Source organism: Odocoileus virginianus, chromosome 7 (assembly GCF_023699985.2).
Source record: "Odocoileus virginianus isolate 20LAN1187 ecotype Illinois chromosome 7, Ovbor_1.2, whole genome shotgun sequence".
NCBI classification, from domain to species: Eukaryota; Metazoa; Chordata; class Mammalia; order Artiodactyla; family Cervidae; genus Odocoileus; species Odocoileus virginianus.
The window spans coordinates 58,296,317-58,321,861 of record NC_069680.1 but is presented as its reverse complement, the minus strand read 5'-3'; the positions used below and the strand labels follow the sequence as shown (position 1 = coordinate 58,321,861).

Genomic DNA, 25,545 nt, shown 5'->3' with positions numbered 1-25,545 from the left:
ACTGGGAATATATTCTTGTTTCTCAACTATTTTTCAGTAATAATTGAGTAACAATTTAGTAAGTATTTCTCTATGGTTTTAAAATACCATTTTAAAATGGTATTATGGTTTGGGGATTTTGTTAATGATTATTTAACATTTCATTATTTAAATATATAAAAATTTGCGTTCTCTTATTTTCTGCAATTTGTTTCCAGATTTTTGTTGTAAGTAATGCCACCACAAACATATACATCAGTTTAGTCTTTATTTCCTCCCGTGTTTATTTCTTAAGGAGAAAGAACATCTTTAATTTTAGCGTATCTAAAAGGAACAATAACTAAATTTATTTTTAAAAATTTAACAGTTTTTTCTCACTTTACAAAGTTGATAAACTCATTAGAAAATATTTATAAATGAAACTTTAAAAATATGTATTGTTTGATAAGCTTCTAAGTGTAATGTGATCATTATCAGTTAAAGATCTAGAAGGGAAGAATTCTTTTAAGTGCATAGATAGAAATGGATATAAAATATGCTGTGTTATAAATGCATAAACAGAGTTCTGTGTTGGGATGAATAGTATAACCGTTTGGGATGGAGTGGATTGTAGATGAGTTTCTAAAGGGAAGATAACATATGAACTGAAGAATATATAGTATTTCAAGGAGGAAAGAATGAAGAAGAGTGCTTTATAGGTAAAGCACCTCAAATGGAAATAGGCAGATATGAGGCCTATTGAGAGAATAGTAGTTTAGTTAACTGAAATGTCTGCGAATAGTGAACTAGAAGGTTAGAAAAGTAAAACTGAGGTCAGATTATAGAGTTAATGAAACTAGGGAGCCTGAATTTAACTTGGTAGATATCCTTTGATATCTGTAGTTTGCAATGGGTCATATCTGGTTTTTATAGAAGGGAGAGAATTTGGAGGTAAAGAAATTAATTAGACTATGAGAGTAGCTCTTTAAAACAAGAAGGGAGCATGAGATGAGGGAGACAGAATGGACAGGCTTTGGTAACCAGATGGAAGTGAATGGTAAGGGTAAAGGGAAGAGCCAGGTATGATCCTTGGTTGACTCATGAATAGAAATAGGGAATCCTGGAAGAGGAGGAATGTTAACTTTTATTTTAGGAGGAGAGAGAAAAGATTTGGTGAGGTGAATTGTGTTTTGAACTTGGTAACAATATTTAATCAGTAAATTCAGTACTGTGAGGAAAAAGAATAGAACTAATGGCATGGAATGTTTTATTTTATATTTTGTTTACTCTTCGGTTCATAGTAGTTTAGCATTCTTGGTTTCAACCTTTCAAGAAATTAATAATCCACTAATGATACTTAATTTTGTGGTTTTGGAAGACTGTTTTGAAGTACCTAGCAATATAACACCTTTGTAAATTTGAAGTAATCTAAATGGTTGCCTGCTCTATTTCATGTTTTGTAAACTTGAATTTTTACATATAGATAAAATTAAAATGTTTGTATTTATAAGGTGCCATTTGATAGACTGCTTATTTGAGTTTTATTAATAGGTTCATTTGCTTCATTTAACTGACAGAAACCTATTAGTTAATTATGTCTGACTTTATGATTTCCAGATTTTATTGGAAACAAAGGTTTTGAAGTCACAAGATGTCACATAGAAGTTGTGAAATAGTTGAAAGCTGAAATAGTTTTAACTATTAATTGTGTGTGTGCTGGAATGTAGGCAAGAGCCCCTGAGAAATGTGCCTTCTGAGATAATGACCTTGCTTTTGTGAGAGGGAAATGAAAGTGAGAAAAGGAATAAAGTAAGGCTAAAACAGATCCTAAGCAGAATTTGGTTGTTCCAGGTCTTAGCTGTAGCATGTGGGATCTAGTTCCCTGCCTAGGAATTGAATTTGGGCCCACTGCATTGGGAGCCCAGAGTATCAGGCACTGGACCACCGCGGAAGTCCCTACCAGGTTTTAATTCCAGAAGCAGAGCTTCTGCAAACAATTGGAGGAAATTTTGATTCTTTACCTGTAAGTTCTTTGAAGGAATTTGTGATGGCTTCTCATTGTTGGTCCCAAGTCTTTGTGAATCAGCACATGTATACTTTCTGATTTTTGTTCAAGTTATTGCTCAGCTATAGATGACATAACTAGACTATCTAACAAGAATGAACTTTGTAGACTTACACTTATTTCTTGAAGAATGATTAGGTGAAATTCTGCAAGATTGCTGTTACTTTTGCCTGAACCTAAGATTATTTCTGTACTCAGCTAGGGAGCTGAGTAAGCCTCTGCTACTAGGACTAAGGGGGGAAGGAAACACTTAGAAGTTAATATGACAGTGTAAAGGAGAGAAGAAAGATACCAACCTCGTAGTTGGAGAAACTTACTAATGAGAAATATTATTTGGAATATATTAGGTACAAGGATGCAGACATTGAAAATAATGTAAGCACCATTATGTGCCAGGCACTGTGCTGAATCCTTTATACATTATCCAAAAGCATAAATCCATCCTGCAGAGTACAGTTGGCTTAGTTTTATAGGTGAGGGAGATAGAACTTCAGGAGGTTAAATAACTTGCCCAAAGTCAAAATTAAAACCTGGTGGTCCAGTGGCTGAGACTGTACTCCCAAGGCAGGGGACCTGGGTTCACTTCCTAGTCAGGGAACTAGATCCCACATGCCACAACTGAGACCTGGAAAAACCAAATAAATATTAAAAAAGCAAAAGAGAAAAAAACATCCACCTGGTGAACACCGCAAAGGAAATCTTTGACAAAAGGGAAATAACCTACTGAATGGGAGAAAATATTTGCAAATAATATGGCCCATAAGGGGTTAATACTCAAAATATATAAATAGCTCATACATTTCAATGTCAGAAAGCAAACAACTTGATTTAAAAATGGGCAGAAGACCTGAATAGACATTTTTCCAAAGAAAACATCCAGATGGCCATTAGGCCTGTGAAAAGATTCTCTACATCACTAATCATTGGAGAAATGCAGATGAAAACTACAATGGGTTATCACCTCACACTTGTCAGAATGACTACCATCAAAAACACCACAGATAACATGTTGGCAAGTATATGGAGAAAAGGGAAGCTTTGTACACTGTTGATGGGAGTGTAAATTGATGCTGTCATTGTGGAAAGCAGTATGGGGGTTCTTCAAAGAAAGAAAAAAGGACTACTGATTCTATTCCTGGCCATATATTCAAAGAAAATGAAAACACTAGTTTGAAAAGGTACATGTAATCCAGTGTTCACAGCAACATGATTTATAGTCACCAATATATGGAAGCAATCTAAGTGTCTATCAACAGATGAATGGATGAAGAAGACGTGTGTGTGTGTGTGTGTGTGTGTGTGTATACATACACACAATGGAATACTACTCAGCCACGAAAAGAATGAAATTTTGTCATTTGCAACAACATGGATGTATGTGGATATTATGCTTAGTGAAATAAGTCAGATAAAAACAAAAACTATGATATCACTTCTATGTGGAATCTAAAAAATATGAATATAATAAAAAAGAAACAGACTTACGGATACAGAAAACAAGCTAGTGAGTACCAGTGGGGAGAAGGAAGAGGCGGAATATGGTTAGAGGCACTACTTTGTATGACATAAAGCTCTAAGGCTATATTGTGCAGCATAGGGAATATAGCCAATAATATATAAATTATATTTACATATATTTGTTTGAATATATGTAAATATAATTTATAATAACCATAAATGGAATATAATCTTTAAAAATTGTGAATCACTGTTGTAAAGTTGAAACAGATAATATTATAAATCAGCTGTACCTCAATTAGAAAACAAAACCAAACCTAGTGGAAGGAAGGTTCAATTAGATGTCAACAGTCAAAAGTCAGTACTTAACAAGAGCAAGAAAAAGGTACAATGACTTAGGAATTAGCTAAGAAATGTGCAGCACCTGGAATTTGAAGACAACGTGAGAGCACTTATGAGAGATACAGAAAGCTTCAGTAAATGTTAACCACATTTGTGGACAGGAATGCTTAACCTACATAACCCTATCAGTTTCTCTAAAATTAATGTCAATTTAATGTGATCCTAATAAAAATACCAAATGATTTTTTCTCCCAGGAACTGGACAAATGGATTTTCTAGTTCATATGGAAAAAATAAACCAGAGAAGTCAGGAAAATTGAAAAATAAGAGCAGAAAAAAAAAGTATATATATGCATATCATTAATAGCATGTTTTAATTTTAAAACCTTGGTAGTTTAAAACCTTGGTAGGCCTACATATGGACATTTAAAATGAATAAAACAATATAGAGTCCAGACATAAGCATGGAGAAAAAAATTCAAGTGAGAGATATTCAATAAATGATCTTGGTATAAGTAGGAGCATCATCTAGTGTATAAAAAGTTGGATTTACCTCATGCCATGTATATATTGGATAAATTCCAGATGAATCAAATATTTAAATGTACAGGCTATAATGATAAAAATGTGCTTGAAGAAAACATGGACTGATTTTTAAAAAATTATTTTGGGAACTCGTGAGGAGGTCCTTTTGGCAAATTAAGCACTCATCCTCTGTGCTGTCCCTCTCCTTGCCCCTAGTTCAGAAATTGCAGTTTTCCCTGTAGGCCACATGAGAGCCTTGATTGAAGACACTGTGTTCTGTCTGAAGAGTATTTAAGGTTTCCAATAAAATGTATATCCCTCACAAATAATGGTTGTGTTGGAGTCAGGAAATACTTTCTGAATTGTGAATAGGCATAGAAAAGGTGAGTTGCATGGAAGTAAAAATAATTTTGCTAGACAGAAGTCACGGTAAAAGACAAAGGTAAAAGACACAGGAAAATATAAAGTTTAATATTTATTAAAATCAAAGTGTAAATCTCTGAGATATAAAGCACTTCTAAATATTGATGAGGTAAAAACAGCAGAATGGCAGTTGATAAGAACAGGCACTTCACAGAAAAGGATATACAACTGACTTTTAAACCGTGAGTACTCTTCAGCCTCATTCATACTAAAAAGTGCAGAAGACCTGTGAATTACTGGAGTACCATCTCTGCAGTGAGGCTGTCAGTAAAGAAGTGTTCATAGGTTTTTACAATGGTTATTTTGCCATCATATATCAGAATTACAAATGTACATACCCTTTCTTCAAGAAATCCAAGAGTACAGCTGTTGACTTGATAGCTGCATTTGTATGTATACAAAGTGAGTGAGACTGCAGCATTGTTTATAACAGCAAAACCTTAGAAACAACGTAGTGACAGTCTGTGTGTACTGAGTTGCTTCAGTCGTGTCTGACTGTGCGGCCCCATGGACTGGGGCCTGCCTGGCTCCTCTGTCCATGGGATTCTCCAGGCAAGATTACTTCAGTGGGTTTCTGTGCCTGTCTCCAGAGGATCTTGCCAACCGAAGAATCACACCCACATCTCTTAGGTCTCCTGCATTGGCAGGTGGGTTCTTTACCACTAGCACCATCTGGGAAACCCCGACAGTTGTGTGTTAGTCACTCATTCATGCCCAACTTGGCAACCCCATGGTCTGTCCGTGGAATTCTTCAGGCAGGAATACTGGGGTGGGTTGCCATTCCCTTCTCCAAGGGATCTTCCTGACTCAGGAATCGAACCCAGGTCTCCTGCATTACAGGCAGATTCTTTACCATCTGAGCTACCAGGGAAGCCCCCGTGACAGTCTGTTGGGAACTGGTAAAATAATTCAGTCAGTGTTATGTAAATACTGTGTAGTTAGGAAGAGAATGAGGGAGGAGTTTGCACATTATTATAAGATAAATTGAGTGAAAAGAGCAAGGTGTAGAGCATGGTGTATAAAGATATATTTTGGATTAGAAAAAAGATGTATTTGCTTATAGATATATTTGCTCATACATACTCTTGCCTGAGTACTGGAGTGGGCTGCCATTTCCATCTCCAGGGGATCTTCCCAACCCAGGGATTATAACCAGGTCTCCTGCATTGCAGGCAGATTCTTTACCGCTTGAGCCACCAGGGAAACCCAAATAAAATAAAAGGGTAGGCTCTGAAATTAGAGTGATTTGGTACAAACCCTGTACCCTTGTAGCTATGTTATCTTAGGCACTTAACTTTTACTTTTTAGCTATGTTATCTAGGGCACATAGCTTAGTCTTTTTGTGTTAAGTATTCTCGTCTGTAAAATGAGGATAATCATGCCAGGGGTAGTTGTAGGGATTAAGTGAGCCATCACACTGAAGTGCAAAGAACAATGCCTGGCATGTGGAAAATGCTCAGTAAATGTTTTCTTAAAAGAAAAGTAAGTAAAAAAAAAAAAAAGAAAAGTAAGTCTTAACACTGAAGTAGCTAAAATACGCTATTTCTGTATTTGCTTTGAGATAGACAGTATATTTATAACTGAAACTCAGGCATTTATTCAACAGAATATCTACTTTATCCTAAACGTGCTAACCATAAAAACATATACTTCTTTATGTTTAGTTTTCATTTATCTTGTTGAAGCTTATATTAAAAAGTTATACCCCAATTTCTCCAGAATGTATGTTTATTTCACTTAAAGGTAGTGTTGTATTGGAGCAAGATATAAAATACATTCCTTTACTGTTAGACTTTAAAGATACATAGTAATAACAGAAAAAACAGATTTTTCCTTGTTTTTGTGAGAATTACATAAATGATAGAAGTTAGATTCATTGTTTATTTTCAAAATTTAATGAATACTTAATTAGAAGATTTCTTAGTCTATTCAGGTTGCTACAAACATAAATTCTATAGTCTGGGTGACGTAACACAACAAACATATTTCTCTTGGTTTTTGAGTCTGGGTAATAACAGGATTAGGGTGCTTAGATTTATTATCTGTTGATAACTTGCTTCTTGGTTCACAGATGGCCATCTTTTCATTGTGTCCTCATGGCAGAAGAGTGAGGGAGCTGTCTAAAAAAGTACACTAATCTCATCAATGAGGCCTTCACCCTTATGATCTAATTATCTCCCAAAGGCCTACCTCCTAGTAGTACTGTCACTTGGGAGGATAGAATTTCAATGTGAATTTGGGAAGCAGGGGCAGGACACAAGTACTCAGTCTGTGACAGAAGGTATAGTTTGTGTACTGGTAGTTTGAGGAAAAGACACTTAAATCTTTTTTTTTCCCCCTGCTTATTCACACTTTTAAACCTGCCCCTCCCAAAGTGATAAGCAGCCTTTTAAATTGAAAATAAATGCATTTGGCTGCAGCTTTCTACTCTTATTTTTGCATACATAATTATTTTAATAAAAGTATGCCTAAATTTATTTGCTTAGTATATAAATAGGCTGTTAATAGAAAATGGGACATTTGCTGCTTATATTGTGCTTGACTGTGGGAAAAATTTATACGTTAAGAAAATCAAGAAAGACACATTTCTGAGATTTATGAGATTATAAGAGACATTTCTGAGATTATAAGATGTGAAGATATAATGTGGAGCTTTAAAATGAGAAGAAAAAATGTGGAGAATAAAACAGGAAAAGTTTAAATGGAGGCCACTGCACTGTCAGTTAGCTGTCTCCAGCTCCACAACAAGCTGCTGAGATAGCCTCTCTTGTTTATTGATGCTTCTTCAGTTCACTTAGCTTCAAACCTTAGATTCACCTTAGAGTCAGCTTCCTAACCTGTAGCAACAGTGTTGACTCAGTTGCCAAAATCTTACTTCCCTCAGTAACTTTCTTGTGTTTTTTCATTGCATTTGCAAGTGGCTAAATATGTTATCTTGAGCTAATTATCTTAAACCCTGGGGCCCTAGTTTCCTCCTATCTCAATTAAAATTCTTTGCTTTAGTTTAGATCATTACTAGTCTATGTAAGAACTGTGGCAGTAGCTTTCTACCTGATCTTCCCATTCCAATCCATCCATCTTGAATCTTTCTAAGGCATATTTCTGTCTCTTGAATATTGCCCAGATCAAGTGCCATCTCCTACATCTCCCTGGTGTGTTGTATAGGAACTTAAGTCATATATTTTGCACAGTATCTAGTACAGTTCTGTGTCATTCAGTACATTAGTAAGTTGCATTGCTATCTTCATATTATGTAATTATTTGGGTAAAAGTCTTCTCTACCATGTCAGTAACTGCCGGTTAAACACCTTGTCTTACATATCTTTATCACAGAAGGAACACAAGGTGTTGAATGAACACGATGACCATTTTGTTGGATGTGCCGTAGAAAGGGAAGAAAGTTACAGTTAAGACTATTGTTTTGGTAAGTTTGTGGTCATCAGCTCCTTTATAATGAAAAATTTAAAATTTATACCTGTTCTGAGAATGTACATATTGGAAGTGGTAAGGTAAGGTCATTGCGGCTGTAAGGGGTAATGAGAATGAGGCTTGGAAGAAGCTGATGATGCTCACTGATTCTAGAGAGAGGAGGTCACCGCATGCCACCCAGAGCTGAGGAGGAAGATATAGGGTCATCAGGAGGCAGAGAAGAGCCCAGGGAAGATCTTAAGACTGTAGCCTTTATTGAGGTTTTCTAGGGAGAGGCAAACTGGGCAGAATAAACAGTTTAGAAGTGACTAATTTGATTAATTCTTCCCACGCTTTGTTCTATAGGATAGGTTTCTTATTTCCTGGTACCTGGTTCTGGGATGATTTAAGGTATGGGAAATTCTGGTTTGGTGTGTGAGAATTAGATAAGGATGTAGTTGGTGGAATAATCTCTGGTTTGGTCAGTTTGCGTATGAAAGGCATGTTGGTAGGCAAGTTATCTTTAGGAATTAGCCAGTTCTGAGAGGGTTTAACTCTTCCGGTGTCTGTAAACCCCTCCCCCCACCTTTCCTAGGTCATCAACAAGAATAAAGAAAGTAAGAAAATATAGTTAATTGTCTCTGAGATGAATGAATTCCAAATATACAAGAAAGAATCTAAGAAAACACAACAAAAAATCTTCCAGTATATTTTGAGGGTTCATTCTTGCTGGTCTTAGAGATTAAAACAGCTATTTGGTTGATATATTTATATTGGAGTCTCTTTTTTTTTTTAATTGGAATCTTTATATTTTCATTTTACTTCTCCTTTCTGCTTCAGAGAAATCAATTTCAGCAGTTCCTAGCCATCCAGAAAGGAATTCTGAAGCAAAAATGTTGTGAAGCTCTAGTACAAGTACAGTTTTAAGTATATATTGAAAGTAAATTATTAAAACATAACCTTGCTGCTTAAGTATTATAAGCAAAAGGACAGTTGTTCAATAGGGAAATGTTTATATTTTAGTGCCTTTGAAGTAGGGATGGTGGTACACCTGCCTTATCGGGCTATAAGGATTAAATGAGATTAAATAAAGTGCTTAGCACAGTGCCAGGCACATAGTAAGTTCTCTGTGTATGTTAACGGTATACCTGTATGTAGATAAGAATGCATAAAAGGGGTATGGATTTGTAAACATATCCATTATAAAGAATTTTTTAATCTAGTTAGTTACATCTCCATATGAATAGTACTGTGTGCTGTCAGCTAAGACATGTAAGTTACTGTATATTTTGATTTTATCAGAAAACTTACTAAAATATTTTCATGATGAGTTGTACTATTCCAAATTCCTATTGATAATTATTGGTAATAATTTTAGAGAATAAGCATTTTCATTAAATATTTTATGTTTAGGCTTTATTTTTTTCTTAATTTTTCATATTTTATGATCATTATATGATTATATTAGTGATCCTTTAAAAAGTTTCAGTAAACAGTTTTACTTTAGGAGTAGGGAAATAAAAGGCCTTGAGTGAAGTAGCCATTTGGTAATTTGTTAGCTCTGTCACACAGTTAGCAATATCATTATTTATTAAAGTAAAAAAAGCATTCTGAATTATTTATTGGTATTATTCACTAATCCCAAGTAGTTAACGTCTTCATCTTTTAAAAAATCAGAATCATAAAATGCATCAACTCACTTTCACTGGTTCAGTTAAACAGTTGAAGAACCATGAAAGAAAGAAAACCACTGGTAGATAATCAGTGTTGACAATTTAGTGTTTCTTTACCCAGTCTTTTTTATTTTAAACATTTTTGATTTATCTGGCTGTGCTGAGTGTTGCTGCCTGGGCTTTTCTCTAATTGAGGTGGGCAGGGGGCTACTCTCTAGTTACGGTTCCCAGGCTTCTCATTGCGGTGGCTTCTCTTGTTGTAGAGCATGGGCTCTAGAGCATCCGGATTCCGTTGTTTTGACACGTGGGCTCAGTAGTTACAGCTCCTGGGCTCTGTAACCACTTGCTCAGTTGCTGTGGCGCACACGGGCCCAGTTGTCCTTTGGCCCAGGTTGTCCTCTGGAATCTTACAGACCAGGGATTGAATCTTTGTCTCCTGCATTGGCAGGTGGATTCTTCACCACTGAGCCACCAGGGAAACCCTATTTTTCCATTCTTTTCTTTGCACGTATACTTGGCTGTGTGTGACATATTTTTTTACACGAATGAAATTATGCATTACCTTTTAAATTTCATAGTATAGCATTTTGTGAACATTAAATTTCTAGAGATATTAAGTGTGCTTTGCATTGCTTTAGTTGGAGTTCTGAGTTATTCAGGAGGGAAGGGGAAAATCTATATAGCAACTAGTGAAACATGGTAGGCAGAGGCTTTTGAAACTTAAGCTCTGACTGAATTAAACATTTACTAAGTAATTGAAATGGAGGTTCTTAAAATTAGCTTTTTACCAAGTATATCCTTCTGACCTCCAGTTTTGTAATTGTTATTAATATGACTGTGCTTGTTGCTATTCATAACTGTTGTTTTCTAGACCCTGATAACTTGAGCATTAAATGTTAACAACCAAGATTTTTGTTCTGTGTATAAAACATTGACAGCTTTGCAAATTCTGTTGAATTCAAGTTTTTTTTTAATTAAAAATATACATAGAAATTCATTCAATTCATATACCATATTAAGAGTTGAGATTAATTGTGGCCTTTGGTCGTGCTTGGTAATTGTACTTTTTATACCGGATAGTCCCTGATTTATGAATGAATTGTTTTTAAAAGCTAAATTTTTCTTTGCTCGTGCAAATACTGCTACATGTCATAAATAGGTTTTCAAACCAGTCTTTAAAACACATTATACCTAAGTATAATATTCTATCAATAATTATATTTAACCTTTGTAATATTTTCTATAGAAAAATTCATTGAAGTTTTACATTAGGGTATTGGAATTTATCTCTACCCATCATCTATCCTGGCTTGTTTGGCTCTCTTGCTTTATTGGTTCCACAAAGCTTAGGATAAATTTTTGTGAGCAACATTTAACTTAACTATATATCACATTTTAAATATAAATAATACTTGACTGCTACTGTCTCTTAGGGAAGAAAATTTATAAGTCTGTGTTAATTATTTCCCTAGTATTTTGATTTTGGGAAACAGGACGTTTCTTCCTATGGGGTTTGGGTCATTTATAATTTTGAGACTTCAAATATCTTAAAAAGTTCTTTTTTTCTAATTGCTGAAATAATATATTTCTATAAGTTTTTAGAAGTTACAGAAATGTTTTAAAAAGTAGAAGCCACTTTTTCCCCTGCATCCTAAAGCTGACTACTACTATTTTTTATATTTTCATAACTTTATACCTGTATTAAAATACATAGTCCTGTACACGTTACATAGAATGCTGTGGTTTGCATTTTCATTTAATATGTTTTTATATTTTCATGTTTTACTACATAGACATTTATTTTAATAGAAGCACCTGTTTCTGTTACATGGATATTCCATATTTATTTATGTACCTGTTACTGGAAATCATGTTATTTCCTGTTGTTTCCCAGAAGGAAAGTTTCTGGGTCAGAGGGCATGCATGTTTAAAATTGTAATACATACTGCCAACTTGCTCTCTCAAAAGCTTTTTTTCCCCCTTATACTTGTATTTAAAGATTGCTTAGAGAAGTGTGTCTTTTGCCAACTTTGAAAAATTGTTTGGCATGAAAATAATGTAATTTGAACTATTAATAGAAACTTTAAATTTCAAAGTCAAATTTATCTGTGATTGAATTATTCAGAATAAGTTGTTTATTTCTGTGAACCACTTTTAAAATACAGATGGTGCTACTTGGCTAACTTGACAGGAATGTTTTGAACCCAAAAATATTTAGGTAAATGTATTTGTTTGTTTGGGCTGCGAAACAAAGTACCACAACCTGGGTGGCTTAAGTAACAGAAATATATTAGCACAGTTCTGGAGGCTGGAAATCCAATATCAAGGTGTCAAGTAGGGTTGTTTCCTCTTTTGTTAGGACACAAGTCAGATTAGGGGCTACCCTGCTCCCATCAGACCTCATCTTAACTGATTACAGCTTTGATGACCACTTTCCCAAATAAGGTCACATTCTTGGCTACTGTGGATTATGACTTTGAGCATATGAATTTTGGGGTAACCCAGTTTATCCCATAGCAAGATTTTGAAATCTGTAGAGGAAAGAGGATACAGAGTAACATGATAATGTATTTTCCTTCAAATAGCTGTTCTAGAATTTTGAATAAGGTGCAACTTTTAAGAGAAGTTTGTTGTGAATATGTTGTGAATATGTTTTTTATAGCATTATCTTTATAACCAAAACACAGCTCAGTTTTTACTTATTGTTTGCATTGTTTCAAGGTTCTTAGAGCATGCTGTTGGTGATTATATCTTGAAAGTGAAATGAAAGTTGCTCAGTGGTGTCTGACTCTGTCCAGGATTCTCCAGGCCAGAATCCTGGAATGGGTAGCGTTTTCCTTCTCTAGGGGATTTTAGCAACCCAGGGATTGAACCCAGGTCTCCCTCATTACAGGCAGATTCTTTACCAGCTGAGCCACAAGGGAAGCCCAAGAAGACTGGAGTGGGTACCCTGTCTCTTCTCCAGCTGGTCGTCCCGACCCAGGGTTCTTTACCAATTGAGCTATCAGGGAAGCTGCTATTATCAGGTTAAAATCCATTAAGCAAAAGACTCTTAATAGACCATCTTGTATATCTTGTGATTGGTTGTCTAGGAAGAAGTGTTTATGTATATTATTAAATCAGAATGGATCACGGTAGGTCAATATCTTGAAGCTTTTCATGGTGATTCCTGGACATGCACATGCAGAGCTGCAAAATACAAGTAGATTCCCAGCGGAGGTTCAACAAAGCAGTGATTTGCCTTCCTGTTACAATATGTCCTTTTTGCAATATATTTGGTGCCACATTTTTTGCATTTTTGTACCTTGGGCAATTTTACTGTTTAAAATGGCCCCTGTGCATACTGCTGAGGTTTTGTCTAGTGTTCCTAAACACAAGAAGGCTGGAAAAAAGTCATTGAGGCATGAGTTTACAGTGTTTTGGCAGTGAATTCAGTGTTAATGAATTATAATATATTAATTAAGATATCTTTAAATGGAAACACAAAACAAGGTTATGAATGATTGATTGATAAAGTGTTGTGGTAAGAGACTTGGAGACTTGTAGCACCCTAATCTTATATTTTCTCTAGGGGCAGTGATTCAGTATTGGCTAAATAAGTATTTGTGGTGACTTCATGAAACATAACTACTGTGAATAATGAGAATCTGTATTCCCAACTAGACTAAAAAAATTACAAGTGGAACAGTGGTGGGGTTTCTTAAAAGGGTGGTGCAGTGGTGAAATAAACCACCATATTTAGCATTCTTTTTTTCATATATTGTGCAGAGTTTTAAATTATCTTTCAAGAAAATGTGAAAGAAGTTTGGAGTCAGTTTTTGTCATTTTCATTTTTCTCTTTTTGTACCTTTCATTAGCCACAGTTGAGAATGAAAAAAAAAATTTTTTTTTCTGTCCATAATGGCAAAGAGAAGAAAACTGACAGAGGAACATGTTCATAATTACAGGACAGATCAGAAGGTGAATGTAGATACACCACTGTATGAATATGATGAAATTGATCATATAAATGAACTCTTAATAGTGAATTCTGGAGGAGGTGATATTCTACATGAATTTTCACAAACTCAAGAATTGATGAACATGTTTGTTAGATCCCAAAGGAAATAGGTTGTTCTTAGTTACTTACCCAAATGGAAGGATTTTGTCACGTAACGTTTTACAGTAAGAACGGGAACGTTTTGCTAAAAGGATGTGCAACCATATTCTTCTTCTATGATGTTTGTGCAGCAAAATGATGTACAAATGAAAACTGGCATTAGGTTAAACATTTTAATTAGTTTTTATAAATTTAAGAATGACAGTGTTTTGGATTTATGGGGCAAAGATGGCCTTTTTCTCCTTAGTGAAATGATGCCCCATCAGTTTTCAGAAACACTGCATTTTAACAGTGCAAGTGTAAGAAGAACCAGAAGTAACAGTGAGCTTGGACTTGTTAGATTTGTATTTGGAGTATATCTGCCTGACAGTATTTATGGATATGCTATGCTACTTTTCTCTAGTGCTTTATCTTTTTTGTTTTTGCTCCTGTCTCTGAAAATGTTTTTTTTCTGCTTTTCTCAAGACAGTCTCCTACTCTTTTAAGTTTTCTTTGCTTTTTTCTGCCTCCCCAAATCAAATGGCCCTTTTTTCTTTTCTTAAGGGAAATATTGTGAACTCTAAATACTGATATGAGCAGTGTTACATTTATCAAATTTTTCTGTGAACATTTTGAAGCATAAAGAAAAGTTGAAGGAATAGCACAGTGGCCAACAGTTAGTATTTTGCCACATATTTTTTGTCTGTATGTATTTATATTAAAAAAAATACTTTATTTCTGAATTATAGTCAGTTGTAATAATCATGTGCTACTTTAAGCCTTTCCCAGCAAGTTTAGCATTGTATGTTCATAATTCTAACATCTTCCTGTAGCTCCCATTTATCAAAGGAGTAATAGTTTTTTTAAATTGGCTTGCTTGACAGGTTTTCTTTTGTTTTCTGTCCTCTTATATATCCTCCTTATATTTCCATACTCAGCCTAAATTAAAGTGAATTTAATTCTCACTTTTTCTTCCCTTTTCTGTGTTCTTAGGCCTTGAAAGTCAAATGTATTCAATAGCTTGGTGATTAAAACTTTAATAGAGTTAGCATAGTACCTAGTCTATAATAAACTCAACAAATATTAACTGTTTAGGTTTGTTATGAGTTGTTTGTTTTTCTTTTTCTCATACAAGACATGAAGCCAGATTTTCTAGTGAATTTTTTGGTTTGTTTTGCTGGATTTATGTATTCCCTCTTTATTCTTGCTTATCATTTACTCTCTTTGCAGGCCATCTTGTTTCAAGCATTCAACCAGAATTTGTCCTGAATGTGAATGTTTCAATTTAACATTGGTCTGACTTTTCTAGCATACTGGGGAAAAATGGTTGAGGCTTGTCATTCTGATTGGCCATTTGGAAAAAAAGAGTAATTTAAAAAAATTGTACAGAGAACTTATCAGTTTGTATATTTGTTGTCAGAAAAACCTGTGTTGAGTACTTTTCCCAAGGCATATAATAATTATTCATACTCAAAATAGGTATCTTAGTAATTTGATGGGGCTCAAATTCTAAGAGAATCAAAGTTATTTATCTTGAGTTTTTAGTATGTAGAGAAATCTTAAAGAGCTCAGTTAAGTTTTAGTGAAAATTTTTAAAATTATTCAAATTTGAATAGAGAATATATTCATGTGGTTCAGAAATCAAAATAATATAAATACACATTGAGAAGCTTTGCTCTTATATTTATTTGACCACCCTATTTCCCTCTATCCACATCCCCTGTAGGTATAATAAACATAGGTAACTGTGACAGAAAATAACAAATCATGTACATTATTTCACATCTTGATTTTTTTCCTCCCTTGATAATATACCCTTGAGATCTTTCCACATCAGCTTGCAGCATTTCCTCTTTATTTTTCAGAGCATAGAATCCCAGTGTGTGGACAGAATCCTTTATTGATGGGTATTTGGAATATTTCCAGTCTTTTGTTATTTTATACAGTACTGCAGATATATGTAAAAACACACATTCACACACGTGCATATTTGTATATTTGTATGGTTCCCAGGTGGCGCTAATGGTAAAAAAAAAAAAACAAAACGGAAACCAGCCTGCCATTGTAGGAGACATGAGAGACTCAGTTTCAGTCCCTGGGTCAGGAAGATCCCCTGGAGGAGGACATGGCAATCCACTCCAGTTGAAGAATCCATACCTTGCCTGGAGAATCGCATGGACAGAGGAGCCTGGCAGGCTACAGTCCATAGGGTTGCAAAGATTCGGACACAGCTGAAGCAGCGTAGCATGCATGTATACCTAGATTCTCCAGCTGGGTCCTCTATAGACAAAGGACAGATCAACAAGGAGAAAAGCAAAATAAATGTATTGCCGTGTGTTCACGTGTGTTAGCACTCAGTAATGAGTAACTCAAGGGGATGGTAGAACATGGGCTTATCTAGCATCTTAAAAGAACAATAAATAGAGAAGTAACAAGATGAAAAGGGCCTTTTGAGTTTCTGGGTTGGCAATTTGGGGGAGGTAAATGTGTGGGGAAACTTAAGGGCTATTGAGTAAAGTTTGTTACATAGTTTGTACTGGTACTGTCTCTCAGCTGATAAGGGTCTAGAGTTGTCTTCAGTGATTAACCCCTATCCTTCCTGGTAGAGAGGAAAGGTAGGACACCTCTACAGATTTATGTCCTGCTTTTAGGCACATCGAAAGAGAGCAAAGAGCTTTTCTTCTTAGTGGCCTTCAGTTCAAGATAATCCTTATGCCAAAATGGCATATTTTGAGTTGGCATATTCTGCTGCCCTTTAGTACACAGATGTATCTGTAAGCTAGATCTGGAACCAAAAGGTAATTGTGTATGTTTTGCTAGGTTTGGCACATTTTTTTTTCTTTCATAAGGGTGGTTCTATTTTGTACTTCCACTATGAGTATACAAGAGTGCCTTTCCCCCCAACAGATTGTTATCTGACTTTTGAATTTTATGAGATGAAAAATGTTATCTTGGTGTATGTGTGTTTTTATAAATAAGCTTTTTCAAAAAATTACTTTTTAAGAGCAGTTTTAAGTTCATAGCAAAATTGAGCAGTAAGTACAGAGAATTCCCATGTACTCTATACTACACATAGACAAACCCCCTCCCCCCCACACACACACTGTCCACAGACTGTACCACAGGGGCACGTTTCTTACCATTCATATACCTACATTGACACATCATATCATCCACACTCATAGTTTACTGTGACATTGTCTGTGTTGTACATTTGATGGGTTTGACGACTATATAATGAAATGAGCCCAGCAGGCTCCTCTGTCCATGGAATTCTCCAGGCAGGAATACTGGAGTGGGTTGCCATGCCCTCTTCCAGGGGATCTTCCCGACCGAGGGATTGAACCTGGGTCTCCTGCATTGCAGCCAGATTCTTTACTATCTAAACCACCAGGGAAGCTCACTTAGTATTGTACAGAATAGTAATAATATCATACAGAATAGTTTCAGTACCCTAAAAATCCCCTCTGCTTTACCTGTTCATCCCTCCCTCCCATTAAACCCAAGCAGCCAGTAATCTTTTTACTGTCTCCAGAGTTTGCCTTTTCCAGAATGTCATATGGTTGGAGAATACATTTTGTAGTCTTTTCAGATTGGCTTCTTTCACTTAGTAATATGCATTTAAATCTCCTCCATGTGTTTTTATGGCTTGATAACTCATTTCTTCAGCGCTGAAAAATATTCCACTGTCTGGATATACCACAGTTTATCCATTCACTTACTGAAGGACATTTTTGTTACTTCTAAGTTTTGGAAAGAATAAAGATGCTATAAACATCCATGTGCAGGGTTTTGTGTGGACATAAATTTTAAGCTCCTTTGGGTAAATGTGAAAGAGCACAGTTGCTGGATCATATAATGGTATGGTTTGTTTTATAAGAAACTGCCAAACTGTCTTCCAAAATATCTGTACCATTTTACACGTCCATCATCAGTGAATGAGAGCTGTTGTTGCTCTATATCCTCACCAGTGGTATTGTCAGTGTTTTGGGTTTTGACCATTTTAATAGGCTTATAATGGTAGCTCATTTAAATTTGCAATTCTCTGTTGGTAGGTAATGACTTGCCATCTTTGTCTTCTTGGTGTGGTGTTATTTCAGGTCATTTGCACTATTTTTTAATTGGGTTTATTTATTTATTTATTTTTTTGGGGGTTTATTTTTTTGTTTTTGAGTTCTAAGAACGTTTAATATATAGGTGTATTTTGGGGGAACGGGTGACAGTCTTTTATTAGGTGTGTCTTTTTGTAGATAATTTCTCCAGTCAGTGGCTTGTCTTCTCATTCTTTTGATAAGTGTAAACTTTTGTAATCAAATAGAGAAGTATACAAATTAAAAGTTTATGGCTTTATGAATTTTCCAGGTGAGTATATTGTTGACTTCTCAGCGTAGTTTGAATTTTCATTTCTCTCATCAATGAATTTGACATCTTTTCATAGGATTAAGAGCCACTTCTCTTCCTTTTTTGTGTGGACAATCAGGTCACATCTTTTGCCCATTTTTTCACTGAGCTGCTGCTCCCCCCTCCTCCTGTTTAGTCTTTAAATATTAGGGAGGTTATTTTTTTATTTGACATATCAACAACATTTTCCCTCTTTTTTAAGATCAGCCATTTCAGTTTGCTTTTAGTTTGTTTTGCTATATTTGAAGAAGTAATTGGAATTTTCTCTTTAACAGATAGATGGCATCTCTTTCTCTTTCCTCACATACTTAACTTAGCGTCAGTGTCTTCCAAAATTCTTCCTAGTATCTTTTAAAAGTACTTCATGTTCCCCTGGTGCCTTTTGTATATCTTTACCTTTGCCTTTAATAAGACTCCTTACCTCACTTGTTTTTCTATAGACTGTAAACTCATTGAGGACTAGAACTGTTTTATCTATCTTTCTCTAGTACTTAGAGCACAAGAAATATACAGTAAATATTAATATTTGGCATGAATGATTGTGTCTTCTTTGTTTCTTGGCTTTTTGGTGTCTTTGATTTTATAGCAATTGATATCAAATTTAAGTACTCTTCCTGTATTATTATTGAACCAACCTATATTATTGTTGAACCAACCAGTCTTACTCATCCTTCTTATCATTCTCTTATTTTTTGCTCTTTATTCCATCTCCTCTGAGGATTGTTCTGGAGAGACGTTGGTTCATTTTGGGGTCCTCTGTGAAAGATTAATAGATCTTTTGCATTTTACTTTCTTCATAATTAAGATTTATGGGAGTGTTTTGATGTAAATAAATGATACCATAGTTTTAAGTCCTTTTATTTTTTGGGAGGAGGGGCAGTATGTTATATATGTTTTGTTCTCATATGTTTCTGCAATATAATTTTATAAAAACATGTATATATATAAAATATACACAAAAAAGTGAGAGATTCATATAGTGTGAATTTCCACGTACTATTTATCAACTTCACGGATTATGAACTCATAGTATTTTAAGGTAAGTACTTAAAAAGACATATCATTAGAGTTATACAAATTCTTAAGGCTGTCTAAGGGCTAACTTCCCACCCCAAAATGCAGAATAAGTAATGCAGATGCAATTTGAATTTCTCTTGTTACTTAGGGATTCAAACCTCTGTGATGTAGTCTGTCGTCTTATTGAGCAGCTGTGTTTGTACACTGAGCTAAAATATGCTTATGAGGAAACTCTTATTGGTTCAGTTTTAGCAGCTCTGCAGTAAGAGACTTTCAGTTTATAGAAGACAGAGCTTTATTGTTAGGCTAAAAAAGGTTAATTTTTTTAAAGGTTAATTTTAAATGATGTCTTTAAGAAAACTTGTGTACTAGTAAAAAACTGATAGTGCACATCTTAAAGAGACTAAGGAAGCAATTTCATTTTCTTTACTGATTTGTCAGTGACTGTTGACAGTCTTATGAGGGCCAATATTTTAAATTAATTTCTGATTTAAAACTTGAACATATTTTAACCACATGTAGAGTTTTTATATCTTTCACATTAAAATAGCAGCCTATAAACTGAAATCTGTTTGTTATGGTTACATTGCCTTTCAGTTCTCTCCTCAGCATATCTAGTAGATACTTTATGAGATCTGTAAATAATTTGTTTCCTATCAGAAATTGCTAATTCAGATTATTCCATTTGTTTCAGAATCACTCCATAGTAGTACCCCATATGGTAATACCTATGTTGGTTATGATTTTATTGTTAAAAAACAGCCAGTTTATTCAAATGATTCCTTTTCAGCTGGATTCCTTTTATTAGTAATGGTTTTGAATGAAGAGCAATTTCCGAGAAAAGTTTTATACAACCTTAATTTCTTCCAAATATTCAAGTTGCTTAATAATCTTGAGTTGATTATGCCCTGTGGCGTATATCTGTATTTACTACAGTGAGAATTTTGTGTGGAATGCATTTGTTAGGTTTTGTAGAATAACTAAATTACAGTCTGTATTTCAGCATTTCCTTAACTTTTTTGTACAAGATGAAGACTATAGTTTTATTCTTATTAGAAATTTAAAACTAGAATGTAATGTCTCTGTTTCTCATTTCTGTAGAGCAGGTTGTTGCCCTGGATGCCCAAAATATTGTAGCTGTTTCATGTGGAGAAGCTCATACATTAGCACTAAATGACAAGGGCCAGGTGTATGCTTGGGGTCTCGATTCTGATGGACAGCTTGGCCTGCTAGGATCAGAGGAATGTATCAGAGTACCCAGGTAACAAAGGTGACCGACAAAGGGGTCTTTAACAATCTTTTATAATAAATTTGGTATCTGAATCATTCTGCTTACTACTGGGCATTTAAAATTTGATATACAATCACTTCTCCCCTTTAAGCTCTAAAGGCATTTATTGGGTGCTTGCCTTTAGTTTGTATTGAATGCTGTTTGTTGTGTATTTCATGTTTTCTCCCAGATTATGTTTGTTTGTAAAGATAAGGGGTAGAGAACGCACTCTTTGTTAGAAATTTTCTCACTGAAATTAGGTGGATTAAGACTAAACCTTTAAATATTGGTTGGTTGTATATTTCTTTCTCTTGTTTTTTTAGTCTTTATTGTTTTTATTGAATGTCAAAGTCCCACATGCTTAGAATAAAAAGAATAATTCACTTGCTACATTTTTACATAGCACTGACCACAATTTAATTTATGCTAACCACTGACTCATCATAGAATTATTTCAAAGTTTAAAAATAAGCAATACTTCATCAATATTGTAGTTTTACAGAATTATATAGGGCATAACCATTGCTTTAATATTAAAAACTGTAATCCTGAACATAAAGGTTTTAAGAAGAATATCCAGTTCTTTTGGGTACATAATTAATACACTAACTCATTCTTAGTGTTTAAAATTATACAAATTCTTGTCTCCTTAAACTTTTGTTTTCCCCCTGGTAATAGTTATAGGGACAAAAGAGAACTCTCTAGGGAACCAGGGTATTACACTAATTTTAGATTTATTCAAGGTACCATTTTTATAATATATACATTTAAATATTTTGTTTTTAACATTATTAATGTTTGCCCTGGCTTAAGAAATAGATAACTGCTAGGATAAGAAATTGGAGCACAGGAAATAATACATTTCAGAACAGGAGGGAATTCCCTGGCGGTCCAGTGAGGACTCCATGCTTTCATTGCTAAGGGCACAGTTTCAATCCCTGGTCAGGGAACTAAGATCCTTTAAGTTAAATGGTGCTAAAAAACAAAAACAACCACAAAACAAAAAAAAATCAGAACAGAGCTCTTATCATTAGAAATGACCTTTTTAAATTTTTTTAAAGTAGAGATGGTATCTAGTTCCTTCAGTAAGCCCATATCCTTTTATCAAATATATATATGTGTGTGTGTGTATGTCTGTTGAAAACTTAAAGTATACATTTGAAGTATTTGTTTTGTTTTAGCATATTAAAAGATTTTTTTCATCTTTAGTTTGATGCTTTATATTTGTTCTCGTAATGAGCTGTCTGTTGAGACTTTGGGATATGTCTCATTAATGTGTTTTCTTTAACCTGTAATCAAATTCTGCAAAACTCCCCAAACAAATTTCTTCTCTTTTTGTTTCTTCTGTAATAACAATTAAATAGCAGACACATTTCCCATTATGCTTTTAGTGCCTCTTTAATGATGGTGCTGTTGGGAGAGAGAGTTTTTTCCTTAAGCTAAGTAAATTGAATTTTTTTAGTCATTTCAATTTTGATTTCTTTTAGAAAATGTTAATTTGCAGCCAAATGGCTATTGGCTACAAAAATGCAAAGCATTCATAGAAACAGAGTGATCTCACATTTGTCACATTCTCTACTGCCTTTATTTCCTTCCATAAGTAATTATTGTAGAATGGGGTTTTTCTATTTAAGATTTTTAAGAACTTTTTGTTTTTAGGATTGAAAAGAGAGTTAAATGTTAGATTTTCTAAGTCCTTATTTTCAAAACCATGATTCACAGCAAGGCTGTCTAGTTTCCCATATTCTTCACTCCACTGAATTTTCCTTTTTTTTTTCCTGTTCAGTTCTGGTATAAGAGACAGTAATCCATAGATGCTTTGTAAAGAGAGAAAGATAAGGAGGAAATTTTATTATGTGACAGTTTATTTGAAGGTTGCCCAATAATCCTGTTATTTGTGACTTTGCTCTTTTATGAACCTGAATGGGGACCTGTAAAAGATCTTAATTGAATTCTTTGGTTTAAACTTCTCTGTTAGTTTTAAGCTGTGTATAAGGGCGTCGTTCCTGTTGAACTTTCTCAGTTTTTCAATGGGCTAATCTTATTTGGATCTGTTGTGACACACACATACATATACATATATATATATATATATATATATAAATTTTTACTGGTACTTCATATTTTAAAGGGCAGTTTAGTATTTCAATACAGTAGGAGTATGTTTTTATGAAAGACCACCAGTGATTTTTTTTTTTCTTTTTAAATCTCAACACCAAGTAATTTTTTAGATCCAAATCTTTTTCTAGGTGCTTAGAAATGTCAGCCAGCTTTATAACTTTCACATACGTTTTGAATAAAACATATGATAGGAGGAAGCTCAGACATATGAATAGATTTTCTTGATTTAACTCAATTTTGAAAGCATATTGCAGAGTGTTACCAGGCGGTCCAGTGGTTAGGATTCTGCTTTCACCTATAGGCCATGTTGGATCTCTGGCAGGGGAGCTAAGATCCTGCACGTTGCATGGCATGGCCAAAAAATATGTTACAGTTTCTGCCTAATATTAGCATATGAAAGTGCAGAGAAAATTAAAGAATATTTAATGGGAGACTAGATCAGTTGTTAGCCTAAATTTTTCAAAATCAGCTACGACTTTTCTCAGATGAATAAGAAAGTTGCGGCTTAATTGGGAAATACAAAATTGTTGATTATGTTTTACTGGGAAATTTATTTTTAAAACCACTTTCTTGAGGTACGTTTGGCATACAAAAAGCTTTATTTTTGTAGTTTATACACCTTGATGATTTTCTAATTGGCAAAATATTTAATGCTTTAGTTCTTCAAAGTCTTGATTTCATACTAAATTCTTGATTATATTCAAACTTTTCACTGTTTCTTGTTAATGGTTGTTAAAGAATTTTACCTTCACAGACAAATTGGAAATGCCTGGTTTCTGCCCATATTGCCACTGTGCATTAAGTTGGAAAAATGTAACAACACAACAGTACACATATTCTCAACAACTTATGTTTTGACTTAAAGGCTTCTCAAGGGAGGGGTGTATAAATCTTATTTCCAAGTTTATGCACTATTTTCTTAAAATTTCAAACATCTTTCAAAATTCAGTAAAGAAATAATTATTTTCTTTACAATGAATAATTTTAGTGATGTCATGGCCATTTAAAAATGTTTGACAAGAACTCTAAACTTTAGGGAGTTAAATTTATAAGTATTTATAAAATATTTACCCTAGACATCTGAAATTTTGATTTTCTTTTCATAGTTCTTATTAATTAGGACTCTTCATGTACATGTGTAAATATATTTTTATTTACAAAATTTCTTTTGTTTTGACTTTCCTATTAACTTGATTTGAATCCTTTTAAAAATTGAAAACTGAAAAACATTTACATTATCTTTTTTACTCATTGGGGATTATTTTTGATGAATTCTGTAAGACTTTGTTTCATTAAGAATTTTCTGATTTGTCTCTTCAGGAAAAATGCACCATGGTAAAATTGTTTTACTATTCATATACATCATAGTATTTTTGTTTGTTTTTTAAATTCCCAAAAGCTTAAAAAAAAAAAAGCAAACCCTCTTCTCTTTCCCACTTCCACTCCCGCATCTTCAGAGTATTACATCTCCATAGAGACAAAAACAGAGATTTCTTTCCTTTAATACAGTAATGCCACAGAAGAATATCCTCACTTGTCTTGAGCAGACAAAACTGAAAAATTCATTCTGTATTCTAAGCTGCATGATAATATTTTGGTAATGAGAGTCACTGAGTGTAAATTGCCATGCAAATTTAGAAGTTTGGGGGGCAAACTTTATACGTAGTTTAATACTAAAACCTCAAAGAAGTTACAGATTCACTTATCCTCAAACAGTGGACACTTGACATACCTTTGTTTCCCCATACGTTTTGCCAGACACTGTGGTAGGTGCTTGGGATTCCATGGGTAGAAGATAATATTCCACTCTTAAAGAGCTTATTGTTTAGCAGAGTATACTAGTAATAATTAAATGAATAAGTATTCCAGTAATTTATAGAGATAAATGCTGTGAAGGAGAAAACAGCGTGCTGTGAGAATGTAGAATTTGAAAAGATTTTACTTAGTTTTGCAGATTGGGCTTGATACCAGGAACAGTTCTTTTTTTAAAATCATTCAGTACCGTTTACTCGTCAATGTATGATGTACCTAATATGCATAAGCAGTAACAGTAAATGTTTAATAACTTCACAGTTGTACATATCCATGTATTTTTTATTCCCGTTTTTGCTTTGCCAGTGTACATTTAGCCTTTTGCTATATTTGAAAATCTGAAAATATGTTGGACCCTGTTAACTTGTTGGATCCTGCTAAATGGTAGCAGTACAACTCTCAAGTTTTGTAGTTAAGAACATAAATCCACTTAATAAATTACTTTTAATACAACAATATGGATTAGAATAACTCTCCTTTTTCCCGCTCAAAATTTGGTTTGCTGAAGCTGCCTCCCGAAAATCATGGGTATCGACACTCTGGTCAGAACTTGCTCCGGACTCTCATATGGCAGAATCAGGTCAGGTGGCAGTATCAGGTAAAGGGAAATAAAAAACATACTGTATTTTCCCACCCCCCTGTTTTCTTGAAAATGTTAATTCAGGAAAAACAGAATGACCAGGTGAAGGTGAACTATATAAAACCTCGGGTGATTCATGCACAGAGTTACTTGATTTTCATGATGTTTTAACACTTAGCCTTTAGAGTTATATTACAGTTAAGGAAAAATCAGAAATTGGGGGGGAAAGGAAGCTAAAAAAATGTAAGGCAGAAACATGAGATGGCAGAAATAGGACCTCACACATCAGTGATCATAATAGATATGAATTAATTAAATTTCTGTAGTAAAGAATTAAATACATTTAATATCATTGATTTAGATGCAAGGCAGAAGGATAGTCCAGAGGGAACAGGTTTCATAATTTGTGATTGG

The 25,545-nt window shown here is 34.2% G+C and overlaps 1 protein-coding gene across 7 annotated transcripts in view; it reads left to right on the top strand.

The window, feature by feature from the left end:
* The window catches only part of HERC4 (HECT and RLD domain containing E3 ubiquitin protein ligase 4), a 127,114-nt gene that overhangs the window by 9,325 nt on the left and 92,244 nt on the right, over positions 1–25,545 (top strand). For 4 of the 7 annotated variants that reach the window (XM_020869902.2, XM_020869899.2, XM_020869908.2 and 1 more), the window contains 2 exons: positions 20,450–20,609; positions 25,060–25,149. In XM_020869902.2, the coding sequence (XP_020725561.1) occupies positions 20,450–20,609; positions 25,060–25,149 (250 nt within the window). The remainder of the gene's footprint in view (positions 1–20,449; positions 20,610–25,059; positions 25,150–25,545) is intronic. The other 3 variants (XM_020869904.2, XM_020869903.2, XM_020869901.2) reach the window with 2 other exon arrangements.